Source organism: Furipterus horrens, unplaced genomic scaffold, assembly GCF_987537825.1.
Source record: "Furipterus horrens unplaced genomic scaffold, mFurHor1.1.pri manual_scaffold_9, whole genome shotgun sequence".
Classification (NCBI taxonomy): Eukaryota; Metazoa; Chordata; class Mammalia; order Chiroptera; family Furipteridae; genus Furipterus; species Furipterus horrens.
In genome coordinates, this window is record NW_028327179.1 from 39,920,427 (window position 1) to 39,945,760 (window position 25,334).

At 35.4% G+C, this 25,334-nt stretch overlaps 1 protein-coding gene and 1 pseudogene across 2 annotated transcripts in view; both read left to right on the forward strand.

Moving 5' to 3' along the window:
- The window catches only part of LOC150001634 (semaphorin-3D), a 204,866-nt gene extending 194,781 nt beyond the window's left edge, over positions 1–10,085 (forward strand). The window contains exons 17-18 of one of the 2 annotated variants that reach the window (XM_090287278.1): positions 2,559–2,698; positions 9,405–10,085. In XM_090287278.1, the coding sequence (XP_090143404.1) occupies positions 2,559–2,698; positions 9,405–9,824 (560 nt within the window). In that variant the 3' untranslated portion in view covers positions 9,825–10,085. Of the gene's footprint in view, positions 1–2,558; positions 2,699–4,989; positions 5,245–9,404 lie in introns of those variants that run through there. The other variant, XM_090287279.1, reaches the window with a different exon arrangement.
- Positions 10,086–18,443: 8,358 nt separating this feature from the next.
- On the forward strand, positions 18,444–20,145 carry LOC150001635 (keratin, type II cytoskeletal 8 pseudogene; annotated as a pseudogene).
- The last annotated feature ends 5,189 nt before the right edge of the window (positions 20,146–25,334 follow it).

The following is a 25,334-nucleotide window of genomic DNA, read 5'->3' on the forward strand; positions in this document are numbered from 1 at the left end:
TAGGTGATAAAGAGCTATTTAATATTTCTATGAAAAATTGTTTTTAAATATAAAAATAATGGATATCTATATAGAGGCAGAGAATCAATTGTGAGAATTAGAGATTATGAGGGTATTTAAAAACTAAAACATTTTCAATCTTAAGGAAGAAATGGGATCAGATTTGAATAATAGCTGATAGTAAAGGACATAACTTGCTTATAATTCACTATATATATAAAGTACAATATACATATATATCTTGAATAACTGGCAAATGTTTAATTCCTTCCTTCCTTCCTTGTTTATTACTTTGTTCTATACTGTGATACTGAATGGTTATTAATGATACAAAATCAGTATTGTGGGTAGATAAACTATATTTAACAATGCTAAATCCATCTAATCTTGCTGAAGTGACTAATACATGACTTCAATGGCATGTCATATATTTATTATAAAGAAATATTCCAGATATTTAATGATGAAAAATATTTTTGACTGCAATCTAGAAGATTAAAATATCTTCAAGATTATTTCACACTTAATGAGGAGATATTCTGCTATTTAAAACATTATTATAAACAACGTTTGCACCTTTAAAAATTGATATTAATAAAATGTTATATAATATGCACGTATGCACACATTATATATGCATACATACATATATACATGTATTTTTAAATTTAAAAACAAGAAATTTAAGCCCTAGCTGCTGTGGCTCAGTGGATTGAGCGTCAGCCTGCGAACCGAGTGTCGCTGGTTCAATTCCCAGTCAGGGCACATGACTAGGTTGCACGTCAGGTCCCCAGTTGGGGGTGCGAGTGAGAGGCAACCACACAGTGATGTTTCTCTCCCTCTCTTTCTCCTTTTTCCTCTCTCTAAAAATAAATAAATAAACAAACAAATAAGTAAATAAATAAATTATTTTTTTAAAAAAACAAAAAATTTAAAACTCAGAAATAAAATAGACCTTTTTGGAAGCAATAATAAAATTACTTCCAGTCAAAGTGATGACTTTTTGTCAAAGGATCATTGTTTTTATTGATTTGAAAAAAGGATTCAGGCAGTCAGCCCTTTCACTAATTTATCTTTTACTAAATTGACCAGTTCTTTGGTTGAATTCATCTGAGTTTCTCCTGAGCTCTTGGCGATCACCTAATAATCAACCTGCATCCTCCCTGCTTTGTTCATGAACTCCCTTTGCTCAGCAAGGGGGAATCTATTACTATGAAATGATGGATGCCTTTGACTCCCAGATCTGTACTGGTGATCTTTCTGTGCATTAGGAATTTATTAACTGTGAAAATTGTAGTTAAAATCTGTTGAATTGGCAGAAATAGTGGATAGTTTACAGATTTCAAATGGAATCCACACGTTTTGAAGGTTAGATTATAGACAGACAGATCATAATGGTGTCAGTATGCTTTACTTAACCATTGCTGGTAAAACATAAAGAAGCTCAAAAGAAGTTTATTGAAAAGAATCCTAACCAATAGATGTATATGCATTCATGCCATTTGCTGATAATTTTCTATGCTTATTTTTAGGATTCACTCAGGCCCCTTAAACCTTACTCTAGTTTTTGCCCATCTGCAGAATTGAGACGCCTGAGTAGATGATGAAAAAGTGCATGTTTGGGCCAGGCTGAACAGCCGTCGTTTTTTATCTGATCAAATTTGAGCTACAGATCTTAGATCACACATGGGACACAGCCTTTAGCTACTCTGAATGAAATGTATTTCAGATGTTGCAGTTGATTTACGAGAATAAGGTGTCAAGACACTGATCCTTTAGCATCCCATTTAACTACCTTCTAGCAAATGAATGTTGGGCCAAAGTATTCCTCTTTGAATAAAAGAGAACATACAAGGGCAGCAAAAGTTGGTTTACAGCTGTTTCTATAGAAAATAATACAATAATTAATAAATAATAATACAAGAATAAATTCTGTTTCATATATTAACAACTGTAAACCTACTCTTCCCACCCTGTGGATAATATAGATAAGATTCTGATTCTGGGTGTCAGAGAATCTATGTTAAATAGCATCATTATAGAATTTCATCAAGTATAGACCACAGTGCTTACTTCTCTGACATCAGAATATCTTAATGTTATTATGTCAGCTCTGTGGACCAATTTATGATAGAATTCCTCTTTAAAGATGAAGTAAATTGCTTTTCCAGAACTCTCTACAAAATTGGTTATATTTTATACAAATTAAGAGATATTAAAACATTAAAAGATGTTAAGGGTCTGTTTATTCAGTTCAACTCAGAGAAAGAGACTCAATGTTTAGAGTTAGATCCTGTGAATTCTTATTTTAAAAAGACAATTGCAAATAGTTGATATATTGACTAAAGAGTGAAAATTTCAAGGCAAGCATAGTTTTAAAAATCAATCTATTAGATAATACTTGACTCTTAGGCAACAACATTTTAACATGAATTTCCTTTCTCTTTAATAATGTGTATGAATCTTTCCCACATGGCATCTGTTCTAAATCAGTCTGTTCTCCCATTGCTTTTAAAATCAGGTCAAGGTTAATCTCCTATCCCATGTTTGCTTTCCAGGCATTACTCATGAAGCTGCTGATGAAAAGGTGATTTTTGGCATTGAATTTAATTCAACCTTCCTGGAATGTATACCTAAATCCCAACAAGCATCTATTAAGTGGTATATCCAGCGGTTAGGAGATGAACACCGAGAGGAGGTAAGTCATAGTCATCAAAAAAGCTCACCTCGAGGGAAATAGTATAAAACTTAAATCAAGTATTGGTTGTGAGAGATGTTCAACTCTTAGAGCCATATGGTGCTCTCATCACTATTTGATAAAAAAGGAAATAACAGCTTATACTCTCTAACACCAAAGGTGTTTTAATACAAATAGAAATATGTTAATAACATATATTTAAAAGCAGATTAAATGTTTAAAGCTAAATTTGTATGATTTTTTCAAATTTTTATTTCTTATAGATTGTTTATATTTTTAGAACAATTCCCTGATCAAGAAAAACAACACAATATTTCCCCCCACACCATAGCACAATGACTAGATTTTCGCTCAAATTGTGTTCAGTTTAGATCATAACATGAAATATGTCAAGTATGTTTAAAAATAAGTGTATTAAAACATATCTTATGAATAGTTGAATAAGTGTCTGGGCATATGTACATTTTCACTCAATGTATTCAAATTAAATTAATAGAGGGAAAAGTAATATGAATGTTCTATTCATCTTTTAACTTTTTTCTAGTTCAGTTGTCTTAACACATGTGTGATTGAAATATATCACAGATTTTGTGAGGTCTAAAGGTATGAATTTAATGGGAGTTTGAGTAATCTTTAGAAATTCTGTATTAATATTATTTGAATGTCATGAAAGAACAGTTAATTGGCATATTATTTTTTCTAGTTCAGTGCCTAAGAAAAACCACTGATAATCTAAAGTTCTAAAATTCCCAATATTAAATTAAGAACACTGTAATGAATAATGGAACAAGCACAGGATTCAGAATCCCTTTGGTAGTATCACTATGCCCCTTTAGGCCAGAATTTTATAACATAAACCAAATAAATTCAAAAGTTATTGTGAAAATAAAAATGAGAAAATACATAAAAGAATGTGAATTTCAAAACAGAGGATTACTCACAAGTGTAAAATACACATATAAAATTGCAGATACTCTCTTTCAGGGAGGATTGTAAAACAGGAGATAGCACTGGTCACATGTTCCACTCGACTGCTGAGGGTTTATGAGCAGGTGGTAACTTCTCTTAACGCTCAGTTTCTGTCATATGAGGAGTGGACCAAATGTTCTCTAAAATACCAGCCTCCTTGATCAGTCTATAAAATTTAAAAATAGTATCTTTAATCAATTAAACATTAATATAGAACAGTGGTTCTCAACCTCAGGGGATTTTGCTCCTAGAATGTTCACATTTGGCAACATTTTTCTCCTCATCAGCAGGGTGGGAGGGGGAAGGGTACCAGTGGGTAGAGGTCAGGGGCTGTGCTAAACATCCTACAACGCTCAATCTTTCACAAGAAAGAATTATCAGGCCCCACTTTCAGTAGTGCTAAAGTTAAGAAAACTTGGACTAGAAGAATCAAATTTTATCATAAGAAATTGGTTTAAAGATGTATTCCACTGTTACATTAAAAAGTATCATTCTCTTCATTGGAGATCTTCAAGAAAGGACTTTTATATCAAAATGATGATACAACATACTCAATACCAAAGAAATAACTTCATTCTTTATCATGTCAAGTTGCTCCAATAAAACTTGCTTCTTCATTATTGTGAACATCCATAAATTCTAAGATTATGGCATATCCATATTTATACTAAATGCTTATTTAAAGGGTCCTCTTTTACCTGTATACATTGATATATTACCTGATGTATGTTTATTTAATTTTAACATATATATCATTTACTTTTAATCCAAGAAATATTAGAAAAATGTTATCTGAGTTTTTTTTTAACATGCAGATTTTCTTTTAGATACTTTGCAATATTTTATTTTTAAATGTCCTAAACCAGTACTTTACATTTTATAGTTAATAAAGTTTGATAATTTCTTTTCAGTGAAATGAATATTTTTAATAATGATTTTTCCTCAATAACAAATTTAATCTGTCTTTAAAAAAATGTGGTACTTTGTGTGGTAATCTCCAAGTTATAAATACATACATTTGAATATGTGTGTCTACATTCACATCTTTCATAGGTCTGAAAATGCTCTGCATTACTTTAATTTACTTTTTAACAATATATCATACAGTCACGGTGGTACCATGCTCCATGAACTTCAGTGGAGCAGAAATAGTATGTTTATTGAATTTTACTTAAAACTACCTTAGCTGTAATATTTCAAATGGTATTTTCATGTATCTTTGTGAATGGCTGATTATACCAAGTCCAGAATCTGCCGTCCTACTTCCTGAACTGAGGAAAGGGGTAAAATCCAGGCTAGGTTTGAAACATTTTTCCTGGCAGGAAACCCTCTGCTCCTTGCCATGAAGGTCACAGTTTGGAATCTTCCCTCCACTTAAAAAAAGCCTGAGGGAGGGACCAGGATCTCCCGTGGCACAGACCTGTCACCAGGTTATTCTCTGCCAAGGGGAGAACATTTCCTTACTGAGCTGTTTCACAGTTGGGTGCTGTTGAGGAGGTCATGACTCAGTTGTCTGCTGACTATCTTATAAAGCTGTGCTGGAAATTGATGATGTTTTTGCTGTAACTAGTGAGTCCATTGTCAGTCCCCAAGCTTCTGTTGAACTTTTGGGATCTGAATGAATAAAAGAGACAATACCTAATGCCATCTGCAGTAGTGTTTTTTTCTGTGGATTTTAAAAATATTTTATAAAGCACCTTGAAACATTTGCATTTTTCTCTTTATAGGTCTTTGTTTTATTTTCTTTTCGTTATATAAGTAATATCAATGGTTTTGGAAATATAGTAACACATAAAGAACCATGAAGCCTCTAAACATAGATAAGCATAATACTGTATTTTGATGTCATTCAGTTTTAACGCTGTATTTTTTCTGTCCCCCACCCCCACAGCCCTGATGCACAGTCATCTATTACTGTTCCTTGTTGTATTTAAATAGCTCAATTTTATTTTAAGTAATACATTTTCATATATCTAAATTTTCTCTTTTAGGACAAACATAAAAAAAATAAGTGAGTTAAAGACTTTAATTTCCTTTATGGCTTGGGATAAACAACTATACGTTGCCAGTTTTCCATCCAAATCACCGTATCAGTGCCTTCTCTGAAACCTGGGAACAAATTTTTACATTATAATTTAAGAAAATCATTACCAGTTTGATATAAAATATTATACTGTGTAATGTTTATTTCTTTGAATGTTAGTGAATGTGAACTACCTCTCTTGTTTCTTGGCTATTGGTTTTAGTTGTATTTGAACTGCCCTATCGTTTGTTTGGTTTACATCAATGTATTTATTTTTAAATTACTTTAGCAAGCCATTTATATATTATAGATTTTAACATTTTAATGTTATACATAATAGAAGTGATTTTTTTATTGTTTTGTTAAAATTTTTTGTTTCTAAAATACAAGTTTTATAATTTATATTTATAATTATATAAATTTATTAATTTAAATTTGTATGATTTCTCACTTATGTTTAGAAATTCCTTGTCCAATGAAACAGGAAATGTGTATTTTCTAGTTATTTTATTATTTTATTTTTAAAATTACAATTTACATTTTATATTCATATTTACTAAAAGATAGTAAATAAATCTAGGAGTTAGTTATATATAAGTTCAAATTTTCTCTTTTAAATAAGGAGCCAGTTGCCTCAGCACTATTTTTAACTGTCTTCCTTCTATGTTGGTTGAAGAAAGGAGATGTGCAGGACTTTCATCTAAGACATGTGCAACGCTTTAGTTATTAAATGACAGGTGAATTCTCTGCAAAGGAATTACCATCAGGCTGCTATTATCAGAGAATGAAGTCCCTGACCTTTACCTGTGCTTAGTACCTAAATGTCCTTTGTCCCTTTCCATGTTACTGCTCTCATTTTAAATGAATTGCCCTTCATTGAAGATCTCCATTTAATGATGCTAAAGATATTATCCTGTCTACATTAGGCAAATAGATTGTTGACCCCAGTTGAAGCATGGTTTTGATTTGTAAGGCTGAGCAGTTTTTACTTATCACTTTTAGAGCGGACAAAATTCCATGAGTTTATATTAGTGGCCAGAGATTACATTATCTCTCTGTAGAGGACCTGAATCTTCTAAATTGGCTCTGTTGACATTTCACTGTCGAGATACTTTCTGCATAATGCATCCTCTTCCAGCAAGGAATGAAAGCATTGCAGTGTGTGAGAATGTAAGGCAGCCAAATGTTAACCAACCACTTAATTTCTGGATCACAAATTGTTACCTCTAGATTGCAAAAGTCCTATGAGTATGTCAATTCAAAATGTATTTTGTTAGAGACACCGTTTCATATTTTTGAAATTTTAGGAAAAAATCACTTAAGTGACCTGATAGATACTGGATAAATCCAGAAACCCTAAAATTTATTAAAGCAAGTTTTATATCTGTAGGTCAAAACCAAAGAAAAATTAAACATTCCATGGAAGAAAGGAAAGGTGAAGGATCACAGTGGAGTAATGAAATCCCAGCTGTGTGTGAAACTCTTGAATCCTGTGGGGGCAGAAGTGATCAGGAAGCGGGGGAAGGATACCAGGGTTTGGAGTAAAACAACATAAACAGGATACAGAAAGAGAATAGCAAAAATAATGACAAAAGTGTTCCATGTTGTGTGTGAAATCAAAGTCATAATTTCTTCTTGCAGAAGATTAAAGGGAACAATGAAAGTGGTGAGTCAGAGCTGTGAGAATCTTTAAGGCCACATTAAACAGATTAACCATTAGCAAGAAAACCATTTATGAAAGGAAATCTAGGGATAAACTGAGAAGGAAGTTACGTGCTTTGATTATCATGCTAATAACCGCAGGCCATTTTCTATGAAAAGAATTACAGAAATAAAGGCTTCAGCACATCATCTCTCCAGCAACATGCAATGTTGCTAATAGCACTTCACACTTTAACCTTCAAAGAACTTTACTTTTACCCCCGCCCCCCAAAAAAACACCACATGCTATGTCATCAACTTGATAAATGGGAGACCAAGCAAGGAAGATTAATGAGTTATCATTGGAAGCCTTGCAGACAGGACCAGAACCTAGGCTTATGGAGTCAGTGTTTTGTGTTCTAAGATGCATTTACATTTTTAAAAAGTATTTCTACGGTAAAATTATTTAAAATAAAAAAAATTTAGTGTGTTCAATTTGAGATAGATATTTCTATTTCATATTGGCCTTTTTAATTTAAATGGACATTTATTTTAGGCACAAGACTCCTATGGTTACTGGGAATGTAAGTGAATTCCAGGTTAGTTTGTGTTACAACAGCTTTTTAAAATGTCCAGTCCTTCTAGAATAAATTCTTTAGAAAAAATACTACATACACATCTCACCAAATGGGCAAAGGAAGGGAAACAAACAAACAAAACGCTAATGGTGTGGATTCAGTGCAGAGTGAGGCAGGCCAGGAGACCATTCAGCCTCATTAACCAGGGATCCAAGCTGTGACCTGCCTTTGGCCTTGCGTGGTACCCAACCAGCTGCACTTCTCTGGCACAGAGGGTGGTTGGCCATATACTTGTTAGCTAACTGGGCTGATAGCCAGAGATGTTTCTTTTCCTTGACTCATATTTCCAGAATGGAGGGATTTTTCCTACATATTTTTCACATAAAGATGCAAAGTTTAGTTCACTCACTGTGAATAAATTGAATTTAGTCACCTTTAGCCTCCTTGATTTCCACCCACTGAAAGTCTACAATACAGGGGCAGGTGTGTAAACTGGAAATCTTCCAGACTTCTTCATTGTTGTGATTCTAGTTAATGCCAAGCCACTTAACAATGCTTCACATGAAACAGGGCTCTTGTGTCAGTAAACATGCCTTTAGTTTTATTGAAGATAGGTTCGCTATTCACACCAGATTGTGGGCCAGGCAAGCCTAGATGTTTGAATTGCCCTTCAGTGGTACTGCTTCAAAGGGTAAAGAGCATCGCATTTCAGGGAGGCTCTTTTTGTTCATTGAGTGTTCTCATACTTGAAATCCCATTACTGTGTTATAGTATATGGAGGTGTGGCAAATATTTTCCACAGGTGACATAATCTAAAGTATCATATGTACACACAGCATCAAAATTCAATCGAGAGTAAAAAGAGAAATTCAACTTTAAATGTTGGTAACCTCCTGACTATGGTCCTGCTCACTTACAGCTCTAACATTCAAAGGGCTCTATCCCTGCCTTTCCACCTGACTTTTAACAAGTCACCACTTACAGTTTCCATATGCTATTCTGATCATTTGTTTGGCTATATCTAAAAAACAGAGTAAATTTCTTTTGAAATCGTTTTCTATTCTACATTAAGTAGTAGCATGCACCAATGCTACTTTTCTATGCATGATTGTCATTGTACATTCTAGCTCTGAAATTCTTAGCACACCAATTGGTATCCGAAATCTCTGTAAAGGTGGTCAGTTGATAGTTTCCAGTTTTACTTCATTAATTTTTTTTTAACAGCTTTTCATTCCTATCCGTGGACTGGAAGAAAAACTAACTGTATTCCAAATGTTCAGTTAGTCATCCTAAGATGCTAACATGTATCTTTGGGGCTATTACTGAAGTTGAATTTTTTCACTCTTTGACGATGGCTGAAAATATTATGCTTTATGACAGAGACACAGGGAGCATATCTTTTAGGTTCACCTAAGTAAAACTATGTAGCCTGTTTTCATTTGCTCATAACCCTCTCTGTTTTTAATTTATTACCTACATTTTTCCAATTCTGCAGTTGAAACCCGATGAAAGGATCATCAAAACAGAATATGGGCTACTGATTCGAAGTTTGCAGAAGAAGGACTCTGGGATGTATTACTGCAAAGCACAGGAGCACACTTTCATCCACACCATAGTGAAGCTGACTCTTAATGTCATTGAAAATGAACAGATGGAAAATACCCAGAGGGCAGAGCATGGTGAGGGGCAGGTCAAGGATCTGTTGGCTGAGTCACGGTTGAGATACAAAGACTACATCCAGATCCTCAGCAGCCCAGACTTCAGCCTCGACCAGTACTGCGAACAGATGTGGCACAGGGAGAAGCGGAGACAGCGGAACAAGGGCGGCCCGAAGTGGAAGCACATGCAGGAGCTGAAGAAGAAGCGAAACCGAAGACACCACAGAGATGAGCTGCCTAGAGCGGTGGCCACGTAGTTTTCTATTTAATTTAAAGAAAAGAATATTTTACCTGAAAAAGTACTGTCTTCTGTTTTGTACATGCTTTATACTAACTCATTAGAGTTTTCCTTGGAGGTTTGCTAAGGCACAAGAAAAATAATCTGGATAAGACTATGTATGGTGAATAAGGCAAATAAGTCATCTGAACCAGTTCTCCAAGACCTAAACTTGTTCCTGCAAAGTATCAGAATTATCCTCAGAATAGGGACTTTACATTTGTAAATGTTTTATGTTCTGAGGTTTTGAATTTATGATGTCACAAACATAATTGAGCTAAGCAAACATCACATTTGATAATGTGCAGAAGAGCTTCCTTTCCCTTGCATGGCCATTAAGCACAGAGGTTGCCATGCTGTTGTGCCATATGTCCTTATGAACAGACATGTCATTCCACTCTAGAACTGGCTACCTTGTGGAAGGAATTGGAGGGAAGACTCAAATTCAGACCGCTCACATACCAACAGGAACTTTCCCAGTGAGCCATTCAATCTCAGCGCACGGTTTAGGAATTTATAGAAGTGCATTTTTTTTTCCAGAGCACAAAGGCTATTTAGTAAAACAGCATTGATTTACCGGAGGGTATTAATGTTCCTCCCAGGATTCCTTATGACTTACCAGGGGAAAAAGGTTCACAGGGAAAACTTGGTGCTCAATTATGTGTTTTTAGAGTATATGCTGAGTTTTACAGGGAAAGAATGTTTAATAAATATTTAAGTAAGATACGGAAAAACATCTTAATAAAATAAGGGAAACATCCCGATGTACACTTCGTCCTAATGGGAAGGCACGCAGCTGGGATTTGTTAAGAGACAGAAGGAAAGACAGCTATAAATTCTGGCTTGGGGGAAAATTCATATCCCCATAAAAAGGAAGAACAGTCACAAATAAAGTGGGTGAAATGTAATGTAGCTGTATTCACTAGAGTATAAGTAGCTGCCAATTTATAATCCATCTGTTCAAAAAATTTTAGATTATAAAAAAAACTGCTAGGAAAAGTCTGAGAAATAGTAAATTTTCTAAAGGATCATGGGAAGAGTGAACATGCATTTATTTACAACCAAGGGGATTTCAGTACTTTCTTTTTTCTAAAAATTCATCATACTCTATAAATTATTTCCATTTACTGCCTTTATTGTCTTGAATATTGGATTATGGGATTTTATTTGAGGGACTAGAGAAGACAATATGTACATACCTAGAGGTAGAGTTAGGTAGACATTAGTGGTGGGGAGCAGGGAAATATATTGTTAAATAACAGAACAAATGCAAAACTGATAACGGAAAGGGTTAAGTTAACTCTTTGACATCTTTTTTTCACACAATCTTTTTGCATTTCTGAGATTTTGTGCTGTAATTCAAGTAGCATTGTTTTAGTAATTTAACAATAAATAAGTCTACTGCCTGTAAAAAAAATCAAACTCACATCATAAACATCTTTCATAATTTTCTTAGCACTTTCTAATATTCCTAGTTTGACTTGACCTCTAAATGTGCACAGTGTATTTTCTGCCTGGTTAAGCAGGACTCACCTTTCCGTCTTAAACACAAAACCCTTCGCCTTCTTTTTTGCCTTTTCACGCCCTTTTTAGTGTGAAATGAAAAACTGGCCACTTCCTCACATGGAAGGCAGTTTTTCAGAAAACTAAATAGCAGACATTGCTTATTTCTCATGCATTCTGTGTGTCTTGAAAGAAAAGCCTGTGAGAACACGTGCGATTAGAGGGCAACATGTTCAAAACTTTCTATCTTATGTTCATTTTACTTGCATCACTTACCTGTCTCAAAGTAGTCACATTAATATATAAGGTTCAGTACCTCTTTTAGATGATTCTGTATAAGAAAACATAAGGACTTAAAAACTTAGGTTTTAAAGAAAGCAAACAAGAACAAATCACTTTTAAAACATAATAGAAAATAATGCATAAGAATAGTTGTAATAGGTGAGCCTCCTAATTAAATACCATAACAAGAGTGTTTGTAACTATTGATTTGCTGGGTTAAAACATTCCACAACCTCATAGTAAGCTCAATGCAAATAAGTGGGAGTATGTTTTATTTTTTAAAGATTTCCACATATTTATATGTCAGTAATGATCAAATTATGAATGGCTTTGAAACAATTACATGAAGCTCAAGTATTAGGATTGATTTGCGAAAATGAGTTCCATTTTTTCCCAAATATAAATGTCTAAGCCATTTTTTAAATCATTTGTTTTTTATCAGAGTTATTCCAACAAAATTTTGTAAAAGTATTTTAATTTACAGCCAATATTCTGGCTCCTTTGATCTAAAACTATTAATTTATAATTATTACTTAAAATATATTTGAAATATTTTTAGTAAAATAGAATGTCATATCCTTGAAAAACCATATAGACAAAGATTTATGTGTATTTATAATGATAGAGGACATCTAAGCTACATTTAGTTTTTTAACCTTTTAACTGCCTAGAACATTTGAGGAACAATGTGAATATATTAACTGTAAGGCAAGACACAATATACAATATATACTTCCACACACATACCATATGTATATATGATGAAGGTTTTACTGAACTCTCCTTGAAATAGTAAAAAAATAAAATTAAAATTAATACTTCCAATACATTTGCTCTCTATGGAGATGTCTTGAAATGTCTATGTTTATTCCTGGATTCATATTTTCCTTCCCTGTTTTGAATACTTATGTCGTTTACTTGCATATTCTCTCCTGCATTTCATTGCAGCTATGTGTGCTGCTACATGGAATCCTGCCTGGCTGCATTCATTTACATTCAGTTAATTGGGAATTTAAAGAGTTTGTTTAAAAACAGATTGTTGAGTAATTAATTTATGCTGAACCCTTCCCTCACCCCAAAAGAGCTCCAAACACTAAATTCACATTGTTGAAACTTTTTGAAAACCAAATTATTTAAGAGAAGGAAAAATAGTCATAGAGAAATTTAGAAATTCGCAAAAGCCGTGGTAGTAGAACTATTATTAACACAAAATCTCAGTTACCTTTGGTCTATATTTTGGTCCTTCATATGCTATTAAGTTTTGTTCCTGCTGGATTGTACAGTCTACACAAACAAAAAAATTAGTTTGTGGTGGCCAGTGTCTCCTTTTCAACATTATCAAAGTTAAGTTTTAAGAACAATTTTTTATCATCTGGATGTCCACAAGATATTAAATTGAACAAAAGCATTCATTTAATACTGATATTTTAACTATATATATATTTTATTGATATCATTAATACAAATGGAATTAAAAACTGAAATAACCTCCATTTAGAATGTTACATTTCACTTAGACAATGTATTAGGATTTATTCACCTTTTTGGAAATGGATAGTTTAGGAAAAAAAAGGAGATATTTTAATTTTTTTATAGAAAGATGTATTTTTCTCACAGAAGACCACAATAGTTAAATAATTTAACTTACATGTGAGATTAAAAAATAAGATATAAAATTCCAAGATTCTACATATCGACAGTGCAAAGGCAGGAACATGTACATGACTTATACTTCTCAGTTAAATATTTTGTATTATAAAGTATTTATGGTAATTTTACTATAGGTGATTTTTTGGGAAAGGGCAAAAAATATGTCAGCTAATTGTGTAACTTAATGCTGGTATTGTAAGTGCTTAGCAATCAATTTTGAACTTATAGATTTGCTATTTTGAGAGAAATGTAGTCTTCTAAAATAATTGAAATTTGTTAAATGTATATTTTGGTTGTATTATAATAAAACACAAACATTAGTATTCTGTGGAGATGAACAGAATGTGGGTTTGTGTGCAAGTGTTTTCACACCCCTGAACCTGGCAACCACATTTTATACATAAAATGGCACTGACTCAGATACCAAAGAAAATATTTTCTGACAATTATCAGTAGATATATTCTGCATTGTAAGTTTACAATACTTTCCCTTTTGAAAAAAGAAAAAAGAATAAGTAATGTTCATAGCAGCCCTGTTTACAATAGCTAAGTGATGGAAACAGCCTAAGTGCCCATCTGTAGATGAGTGGATCAAAAAACTGTGGTAAATCTACACAATGGAATACTATGTAGCAGAAAGAAAGAAGGAACTCCTGCCATTTGCGACAACATGGGTGGAACTAGAGAGAATTATGCTTAGTGAAATAAGCCAGGCAAAGAAAGCAAAATACCATATGATATCACCCAATACAGGAAACTAAAGAGCAACACAAACAAACGAACTAAATAGGCAAAGACTGGAATAGTAGTCAGTAGGGGGGAGAGAAGGGGGATAAGTAAGGGAAGGGTCTAGTCAAGGAACGTATATGAATGACTCATGGATATGGACAACGGGGAGGGATATAATTGTGGGAGAGGGGATGGGCTGGGAGCGGGGAGCAATGGGGGAAAAAATGGGACAACTGTAATTGAATAACCAAAAAAAAAAAAAAAAAAAGAATAAGTAGCTCTCCCTAATTAATACAACTATATAGTTAAACTTTACTGTGATTTAAATTTAGACTTTTGTGGACTGAGAAGAACATTGTTACCATAAGTAACTAGTACTTTTAATACTTGCAGTCCTGTATGTGAAATTTTAAAGTACTCATCTATACGTTTAGTTGTGTGAGTATAATTTATTAAAGGAGTAAGCAGAGAGTTTTGTTTGCTTTATAAAGACATTTCTTAAATTTCTTCTAGAGAAAATTATATTTCTTGCCAACTTTGTACACACATTGTAACTAAACAAAATGGTTGCCTGCATCCACAAAAGCCAAACTCATGAATCAGGTGCTGGTGCAAAAGGAATGAAGTTTTATTCAGGTGCCACATAACATGGGAGAATGGTGAACTCCTGTCACAAAAACAATCTTGTCTTCCTGCTCAAGCTCACAGTTCTTTAAAAATATGTCTATATATATATATATAATTTATTTATTTTTAGAGTGAGGGGAAGGGGAGGAGAAAAAGAGGGAGAGAAAAGAAACATCAATAGGTTGCCTAGTGCCCAGATTTAGGTAAAAAACCCGCAACACAAACATGTGACCTGACAAGATCAAACCGGTGACCTTTTGTTTTGCAGGATGATGCCCAATCAACTGAGCCACACCAATCAGAGCACCTCCGCAGTTCTTATAAGGATAAGGAGGGGAGGGCTTTTTATTCCGTATCCAATTATCTTGTTAACATTGGCATGCTCGGGGCATTGTCCATTCATATTTCTAGCATTGTGCACCCGTGATCAGGGTATGAACTCCCCCTGCCACCATCTTGGCCAATGGGGGAGACTCCCCAGCACTCTATGATAACAATATGAAGGATAGTTTGTATTGACGGATGTTTTTATAACATCTCCCAAAACCTGACAATGAAATAACTTACAGAGATATTCCACAAAGACATGTTAAATTTTCTGAGAGTTCTTATAAGCTTCAAACATGAGAGTTTACAGTAAAGCATACTCCTTAAGAGAAAAAAATTTTTTTCATAAAGGGTATTCTCTGGTCGTAGATCATGTCCAACCTGTTACTTTAAATAAAATACAACACAAGATTAATAATTGAGAAAATTCCAGTTATATTGTTTGAATATAGAAAGATACATGAAGGATATCCAGGACTAAAAAAAAATAAGAGTTTAACATTTATGTTGACAATCAAAGTATTTGTAACCATACAACTTATCTGCATTAATCTTACTTAGTAGTCCAAAAACTTGCCCAGGAAGATGAAGCTGCAAATAATGTATTGTTAGTTTCAGGATTTCACATACTTTTCCTTTGTGTATATAGTGGTATAAACACACATATTAGAGATGAACTTGGCAATATCCAATGAAGTTTAAAATGCACACACTCCAAGAACCAGCTTTTCACAAGTATATACCCTTGATAACCTCACCGTGTGTGTAATAATAGACATTTTAAAAAGTATTTATTGTAGGATTAATTATAATAGAAAAAAAGCAATTTATGTGTTCTGCAAAAAGACAATGGATAAATTGAAGTATAGTGACTTAATGGATACAGAAGTTTAAATGAAGAAAAAAAAAGATCTGCATGCATCAGCATAGAAAAGATTCAGGAACATAATGTTGCAGGAATATAGAATCAAGTAGTGTAGGCATGCAAACAGAATTATACTGGGTATATCAAGTTTAAAGAAATATGATATTGCTTATGTATATATACATTCATATATAAGTAGAAAAAATAAAACATTTCTGGAAAAGTTAAGCATCAAATTCAAAATAGATTTTCCTCTAAGAATACAGGAGTGACAATTGTTTGAATAGTTTTATTTCTTTATAAACATATATAAACCCAATATTATATTTATATTGCATATATTTGTAGAAATTAGTATATTTAAATTTAACATTTATGAACTTGGGCATTGGATTACAACTTAAACGTATTACTCTCAACAAAATTCTGTGTGCTTGAATTATTTCAAAATGAAAAATGAGATAAAGGATCTAAATCTCAATTTTAAAAATATAAAATTTTTAATAGTAAACTCTAAAGAGGGAAAGAAAGAGAGGAGTAAAGAGAGAAAAGACAAACAAATCAAAATATGAGATATTCAGCCATCATAATAGATGCAGCCTTCTAATTCTAGTTACTCTTACATTATGGACTTTTTGGGACACCCTGATTATTTCTAAAATGTGACCACCAGAGTCTTGTTAGGCCTCAGGGAACCTAAGATAATGTCTAGTTTTCAAAGCAACACCTTATTGTTACAGAAATGCCTAAGGCATCTAGGAGATGGAACTATGTGCTTAGTTAGTATGCCAAAAGACTCTAAACAGCAGAGTTGGTCTTTTTCTGGATTGAACACTGTTCAAGGTTGTTATTTAAAACACAGAGTTTCTTCTTTCTGGCTTACATATCAAATATATGAACCAACAAATGCTCTTCAGGTGACCTAAAGAGGGAAGAAAACCACTTATATCAAGCAAAATGTCTTTATATGATCCCCTATGGAAAATAACAATTAGCCCCAAATTTTGCCTTTTGCAAATTCTCGTCTTTATTGGCTCCTGTCAGTGAGGGGCTGGTCTAGTTAAATATATATTGTAGAATTATAAGGGGGCACATTCAGACAGTATTAGAATACATAAACTTGGATAAGAAGAAAATGAAATCAATTTACCAGATGGGAAGTTATCATTTAGAATCAGGAAAAGGGTTGTTTAATGGACCGTGTCCCACTAAGCTTTTAATATATTGAAACAAATTACTCTTGGGTAATTATCTCTAATATTAAATTGTGTTGTAACCTTTTCCTAAAGGCCATGTTACTGTTTAAAAACAAATAAAAACTCAGAATCTCCTGTGGTAGTTTGTGATTTTTGTAGTTAATCTTTCCGGGCATGTGTAAGTAGTATTAAATGTCAGTGACCACAGACAAAGTTGAGTGAGAATTATGATACCTTATTCGTGTGTGAGACCACACAGAGCTGAACAAGAAGGCAGAGGATGAATAGTCAGAACCTTATGGTTCAGACAAGATAGAGATGTAATCATGTACATGTGGGAGACATTTTGGTATTTTTAAGCAGAGAAACTAAGGAGATTCTCATTAAATTAGTATATAAGAAATAAACATGATGTGAAAAGTAACTTTTATGTTTTAAAAAATAAGAAATATAGAGGAGTGAACAGGCTAGAGTGCGGAGATTAGAGCTTCTGCACTGACTACTGGGAGTTTGAGTGGATTTCAGGAGTGTATGGTAGGCAGTTTGATACATGAGTTTGGTGCTCAGGAAAAATTAGAGCTGGAATTCTTTGCAGTCAGCTGGCATAGATGACATGACCAATGTAGTAGGGATTGCGGTGAAAGTAAGCAGAACTGGGCGGTCAACTTTGAATCAGATTAGTGTGTATCCTGATGTATGTTTTCATTAATTTATTCATACCTCAATGAGATATTTCTAAAACATCAAACAGCTTAAGTATTTGTTACTTTTCTTTATTTCTTCCATCAGAAGCTAAATCTCTTGAAGGCCAAATCATTATTTTTAATGTCTAGTACAGTATTTAGCAAATAAAAATGACAGTTAAACCTGTGTTGTGAAACAACAGGGTTTTTCTCAAAACTATTACAATTCATGATTTAAGAAAAGATTCCACCAAATGGAAGCATTTTATAAAATTCCTACCCCATGTGCTTCTTTTTAAATCAAGTTAGTAAATTGATGAAGGTCTATTTTGATTTTGAATGTTCATCTGCTTTAAACAAAACAATTACAAACTGGTGTTGTTGGAAATTTTGGGGTTTGATTCAGGTGGATGGAGTGCCATAAACTAGAAGGTTTACACTGGTAGAAAGGTTAATATAGCTTGTAATAGGTGGTTTGTATAAACACAAGGACTTTGAAAAGGTCTTTGAAGAAAACTTTAAAGATTTAAGTTTATATACATAGCGCAGTAAACATTAGTTTTATCTGACAGATATGCTTTGGTTAGTATTTTAAATTATTTTATTTTTCCTATAGTACTCTTCTATTCAATTTACATTAAAGAGTACATACGAGGACTGTCTGGAAGGTATCCAGCCATGTAACTTGAAAAATAGAGACATTTATGGAAGATACAAGAAACATTGTATAGGCAGCTTTTTGGCTCCTTCTTGAACCTCTGTCTGGTTTGGCCTTCTTGCCTCCACTCCAGCCTCCACCATGTCCACAAGGATGACCCAGAAGACCACCTACAAAGTGTCCACCTCTGGCCCCCGGGCCTTCAGCAGCCGCTCATACTCGAGTGGGCCCAGCATCAGCTCCTCGGCCTTTTCCTGGGTGGGCAGCGCCTACCGGGTTGGCCTGGGCGCCAACATGAATCTGGCTGGAGGTTTCGGCGGAGCGGGGAGTATAGGGTCCATCAAAGCCGTCCAAGTGAACCAGAGCCTGCTCAGCCCCCTGAAGCTGGAGGTGGACCCCAACATCCAGGCCGTGCGCAACCAGGAGAAGGAGCAGATCAAGACCCTCAACAACAAGTTTGCTTCCTTTATCGATAAGGTGCGGAGCCTGGAGCAGCAGAATAAGATTCTGGAGACCAAGTGGACTCTTCTGCAGCAGCAGAAGACGACTCGCAGTAACATGGACAATATGTTCGAGAACTACATCAACAACCTTAGGCGGCAGCTGGAAACACTGTCCCAGGAGAAACTGAGACTGGAGGCAGAGTTTGGCAACATGCAGGGCATGGTGGAGGACTTGAAGAATAAGTATGAGGATGAGAGCAACAAGCGCACAGAGATGGAGAATGAATTTGTCCTCATCAAGAAGGATGTAGATGTAGCTTACATGAACAAGGTAGAGCTGGAGTCGCGCCGGGAAGGACTGACCGATGAGATCAACTTCTACAGGCAGCTGTATGAGGAGGAGATTCCTGAGCTGCAGTCCCAGATCTCCGACACGTCCGTGTTGCTGTCCATGGACAACAGCCGCTCCCTGGACCTGGACAGCATCATTGCCGAGGTCAAGGCCCAGTACGCAGCCGGGCTGAGGCTGAGACCATGTACCAGATCAAGTATGAAGAGCTGCAGACATTGGCTGGGAAGCATGGGGATGACCTGCGTCGCACCAAGACGGAGATTTCTGAGATGAATCGGAACATCAGCCGCATCCAGGCTGAGATTGATGGCCTCAAAGGCCAGAGGGCTGCCCTGGAGGCCTCCATAGCTGACGCCGAGCAGCGTGGTGAGCTGGCCGTCAAGGATGCTCAGGCCAAGGTGGCTGAGCTGGAAGCTGCTCTGAGAACCGCGAAGCAGGACATGGCCCGGCAGCTGCGTGAATACCAGGAGCTCATGAACGTCAAGCTGGCCCTGGACGTGGAGATCGCCACCTACCGCAAGCTGCTGGAGGGCGAGGAGAGCCGGCTGGAGTCTGGGATGCAGAACATGAGTATCCATACCAAGACCACCAGTGGCTACTCAGGTGCGCTGAGCCCAGTTTATAGCAACCTCAACTACGGCATGGGCTTCCAGGCCAGCTTGGGCTCTGGCGGGAGCTCTGGCTCCTTCAGCCGCACCAGCTCCAGCTCCTCCAAGACGGTGGTTGTGAAGAAGATTGAGACCCGCGATGGGAAGCTGGTGTCTGAGTCATCTGATGTCCTGCCCAAGTGAATGACTGCTGCTGACGGGCTCCGAGCTGCTGCTGCGCAGGGGGGCGGAGGGCACAGGAGGCCCACCTGAAGCTCAGCCCCACCCAGTCCTCAGCTCGCCCTTGGGGTGGGGGAGTTTACTGCCTTTTCCCCATGTCCCTGACTAGAGGCCAAATCAAGTGTTTTCCTTTTTCCCCAAAATAAAGTCTCACCTGGCTCTGCCAAAAAAAAAAAAAAAAAAAAGAAACATTGTATATAGGACAATGATACTTAGGTCCCCTTCAAAATAGGCACCCTGGGACCTCACACAGTTCTCCAATCACCATCAGCTGCCCCATCATATTTTCCTTAATCTCATTGAGGAACTGAAATTTTTTCCCTCTTAAAGTTGATTTTAGTTTTTGGGGAAAGCCAGAAGTCACAGGGCACCAAATCTGGGCTGTTGGGTGCTGAGTCACCTGGTAATTTGATGTTTTGCCAGAAAACTCTGCATAAGACATGATGCATGAGCAGGCACATTTTTGTGATGAAGCTGCCAATCACCAGTTGCTCATAGCTGCTGTTTTCTGAATCATCCAAATAGTTCCTGCAGAAGAATGTTCAAGCTTCACACAAAATGTAATACAGATTCATTGCTCTACTGGCTCAGTCATTTTGAATGTGACAGCTACACAGTACACATGCTCACTTAATGGCATTCTACCACACCCACAGTCTAGTACAGTGAAGTCGTCATTGTTAATGCATGTGTATTCCAGTCCACTCCCATCCAGTGTGAATGAATCAAAATTAGACCTTTCTTTTCAGATTGGCACAAAGTGCATACTTTTTGGTGTGTTGTAGAATTTTCGTAATTAGTTTATGTGTGCCATGAAATGAAAAAGGTTGAAAATTTCTGTACTAGACTTTTCTTTTTACTTAAATTTTTAAAATTGTTTTTCAATTACAGTTGTCCCATTTTTCCCCCATTGCTCCCCATGTACTAGGCTTTTAAAGTCCAATGCTACATAAGAACAAACCAAAGTTACAACACTTTCTTTGAACATTTGTCACCCTGTTTATATTGTTTCAAAAATGTAGTTGAATTAAGCACTTGTTGTATCTACACATTGTAAGAAATAAATAGCAGAATAAAATAAATTTCTGTCAGTGACTTAGCTTAAGATGCATTATATTTTTTAAAAAGTGAAACACTTTGACGTATGAGAATTACGAATTTAATTTAAACCCAGGATGATGTGTGTAATTTGATAAGCAGACATCAGCTTTTCAAGGTTCTGCTCCTGAAGAACAAATTTCTAGCCATAGTAAAGCTGGAAAACATGTTCTTTCTTTGTCAGTACATAAAACCCAAAACAAGAAGTTACAATTCTTTTGTGAACACTTAATAGTCATTAAAGCTATTAATGATATCTTTATATTGCAGCATTTTACATGTCAAGTATAAAAATAATCTAATTAACAAAAATATAATAATATTTTTTTTCAAGTTTGTAGAGAGTTGTCTGAGACCTATATAATAAAAATGTATATCTTGGAAATCTAAGGAGCCACATGCCACACACATTTAGACACACACTGTTTTCCACTTCATCTCATCAAAGGAGTGATGAACACAGAGTGATTTGTGGCATCTCTTGACAATATGACAAACTGGGTAGAGTTCTATCTAGTTCATCCCTCTCAATGTCAGTATGATGGTGTGAGCGGTGAAGGGGACCAACAGAAAATAAAAGTGTGCTCAAATCTTGTCTTACTGGTGGGGAAAATATGATTACTAATAAGTATAAGGAATCAGTAACATTGGACAGTGAATTTACAGGAGTATATATCTTATATAGACAACCTCTATAGAAGTTTAAAAAATAATAATAACTTGGCTCAATTCTGAAGTCAACACGGACAGATGGGGATTTATAGCTAAGAAACATGGTGGGAGTCAGTAGGTGAAAAAGTACTGAGATTAAACATCAGGGGTAACAGCAGATTCTGGCTAAACCAACTTGATAAGATTCTTGCAAAAACTGGGTGACACAGGCCCAACAAGGACAGTCCTGAAGCCTAAGGTCAAAGCATAGTTGAGACTAGGCCTTGGAGGGGCCTGACTGAAGTTTGGTAGAGGAGAGGGTTTCTGTCCGTGTGGCCCAGGAAGGTGCGGGGTGGTGGAGGGTGGAATGCAAAGGAGTGGCCTGGAGTGTTCATAGGCACATGTATGAGGCCTCTTGAATACCCAAAAGCAGAGAGAGTGAGTCACTGGCTTGAGGCCTGACACCTTCATTTTACTTTTTCCCTAGCCCTGCAGATATAAGGGTTTAGCCTAGATATGAAGATACAATACGTAATTTAAAAAAGAGAAGGATTATCATAAACCAATGATAATAATGTGTAATGTACTGTGGACTATAACCAACTTAGGCCTCTGAGCTGAGGTTAGGAAGGGAGAGAAGTTGCTGCCTTGCATAGACCAACAAGAGAACTGCTACTGAATTACTGGTCCACGGGAACATCTGCCCCTTCGCAAACATGCCACCGCAGTGTTACTACAAGAAGAGGGCTCCCACCTGTAAAGGTAGCTAGAGTTCAGATTTCCTAAGTGGGTACTTAGAGTGCTGTGTTTTCTTTAGAATATTACTTTTTTATTTTAGTTAATTTTTAAGTGAAATATTCTTATGTGGACTTTACCAAGATACTGGCCACAATGTGGGGGGCGGGGGGAGAAAAGCTTGAGAAAAATGTGATTTGAATTTCAAGCCATGGAACACAGTAAAAATAAAAGTTAATAATACCTACCAATCATTGAATGCATACTATGGGCCAACATCTTTGCAGACATGATCAGATATAATCTCAGTTAATGCTCACAATAACAATTAGGTGTAGGAATTATTATCCACATTTCTTTTTTTCAGAAAAAGAAACTGAGATTGGCAGAGAATAAATGTGTGCAATAATGTCATCACAGATATTACAAAGCTGGTAAATTGCAGAACCCAGATAAATTCTGTCTGTCTGATTCTAAATTCCAAGATGTTAATAATATTGTTTCTCAGACCATTTGTATATTGGAAATACCTGTAATCATAAATGTCATTCCTGTTACATGGAGATTTAATTTTGTTTCTATTTATTAATAGCTAATCATTATAGAAGCTAATACTTAATCCAATCTGCATAAAATTATTTAAAAAATCTAATAAAGTAAACATTTAAATATTATCTAATAAAATATTTGGCATTGAATTCACTGGGTGATAGTTGTGGCACCCATTAAACTATTCATGTTCATGAATTCAGTTAATAGCATTCCAGTTATTCATTCACATTTGTGAAAGCAAAGCCTTCCCTTTAATAATTTTTAGTTACTTTTGTGTTTTGACAGTAGCTTTTCAGCTAAGATCAATTGTGGTTTCCAGAGAGAGGATCAAATTGAGGCTCTCTGTTAAGTCTAAGATGGACTGTTGGTCAAAAGTGATTGCTTTTCTTCTTAGAAGTAAAGAGCAATAGCGTCTAAAGAATTTAAGTGAATTATGGTTCCATTTTAGAAGGCGCATTAGACAGAAAACCTCTACTGGAGGCTTAGAAGACCTAATCATATTTTTCCTTTGGCACAGATCTCTTTCTCTCTAGGGAGACAGGTTTGTAATCAAGACACCTGTCAGGTAACACTATCAATAGGAGCAGGCTGTGCATTCCTCCAGAAGAACATTTATATAGTCTATTCTGACCAGAGTGCAGGGCTGATTACACCTAAATGATTGCACACAGATGAATGGATTCCTAGATAATTTGCAGGCAATTACTATAATGGTTATTTATAAAAACAATGAACTAGAGAAAGAACATCCTGTCCTAAGACTTTAACTTACTAGGAGAAAAATAGGGAAAAAAAGAAGATAAGGGAGTGGTGATTAGTAATGTTTTAAAGGGTAGGTTACTAGTGTAGGAAAATCAGGCAATCTTCCACCAATATTTTATTCTTTATTTCAAATTATCTCCAGTCAATTTTTTAAAAAATGATTCATTATATGAACACGTTGTGAATTAATACGTACTATGTAATTGTCAAATATTGTAAGAGAGAGTGAAACAAAACAGCGAGGTTTATTAAACTTTATCTTTGCTTCCCTCTTGGACCTCTTTGTGGAAGTTGCCATGTCATTGTAGAAGCAGAGGTATCCCTAGAGCACTAGCATCAGATGTATTTCATTCGAACAATGATCTCTTTTGATGCAGAATCTAAACTACTCAGATTTATGAGGGTGAGTATCTGTGTGTGTGCATTTTTTACTCATCTTTCTGGCTTTCTTTGCTTTAAAGATATGGGAGGAAGAAAATAAGCCTGGCGAAGGAAAAAGGAGCAAAAGGTACAGGGAAAAGACAATGTTTTTCTAGGAATGTTTTGGTATGCTAGGAAGTAGGTAGAGGTTTCTCTTTTGCCTTTCCTGAAATCATTTCCCATACCGCTATGTCTCCACAGTTTAACCCATCACAAATGTTTAACCACATACTCATTTGACTCAATGCGTATCCATTCTTGCTAGACATGAACCTATGCACTGAATAGTAGGTGTCAAGTCCATATTTTGTTGTTTATTATAATTATATCTATCCTATCATCTATCTTTCACATGTGCACACAACTTGCCCACACCTAACAGCCTTTAGGAGATTTCAATACCTCAAAATTTAAAATAAGTGAAGTGAAGCAGTGAAGACTAGTGAATGGAACAAGTGGATGGGGCCAAGAGAAAAGGGAAGGTGAATGGGTAAACCAAATAGTAGTAGAGATAACAGCTACAAAATTAGCAAAGAATAAAACCTGGATGAGAAAGGGCTGAAAGAAGACAAAGGAAAAGGCTCAAAAGATGGCACTAAAATTTTTACTGATTTGGAAGTTATATGAACATCAGAATCTGGGATGTTAGACAATGAGATAGACAGTTATAGGAAGGAACTAAAGTGAAGTTATGGCAAGTAGAGAAAGTCTTTATGCAGGTTCTTATCATCTTGTCTAGTTCTTGAATTTTAACATACTTCAGAGAAGATTCTAAATTATCTGAAGCCATATTCCTCTGTTTGAAATCCAGGCTCTACTATCTGAGGCTATTTGACTTTGAGAAAGTAATTTATCCTTTCTGTGGCTCACCTGTAAAAGAATAATCACAACATCATAATACTCCTATGAGCAATGTAGGCAGTAGCTATAACTACTACTATTTGATGCAGACAATTTATACCACACCTTTACTTCTGCCTGCCATTTCTGGTCTAAAGATTCACAAATAAGCATCTTGCAATGACACTCTTCTCCTAAACTCCAGACTCTTATGCTAAAACTTCTATTAGCTATCACTTTCTGGATTTGCCAGTCATCTGAAAGTAAAATAACCAGATCTGAACATATGA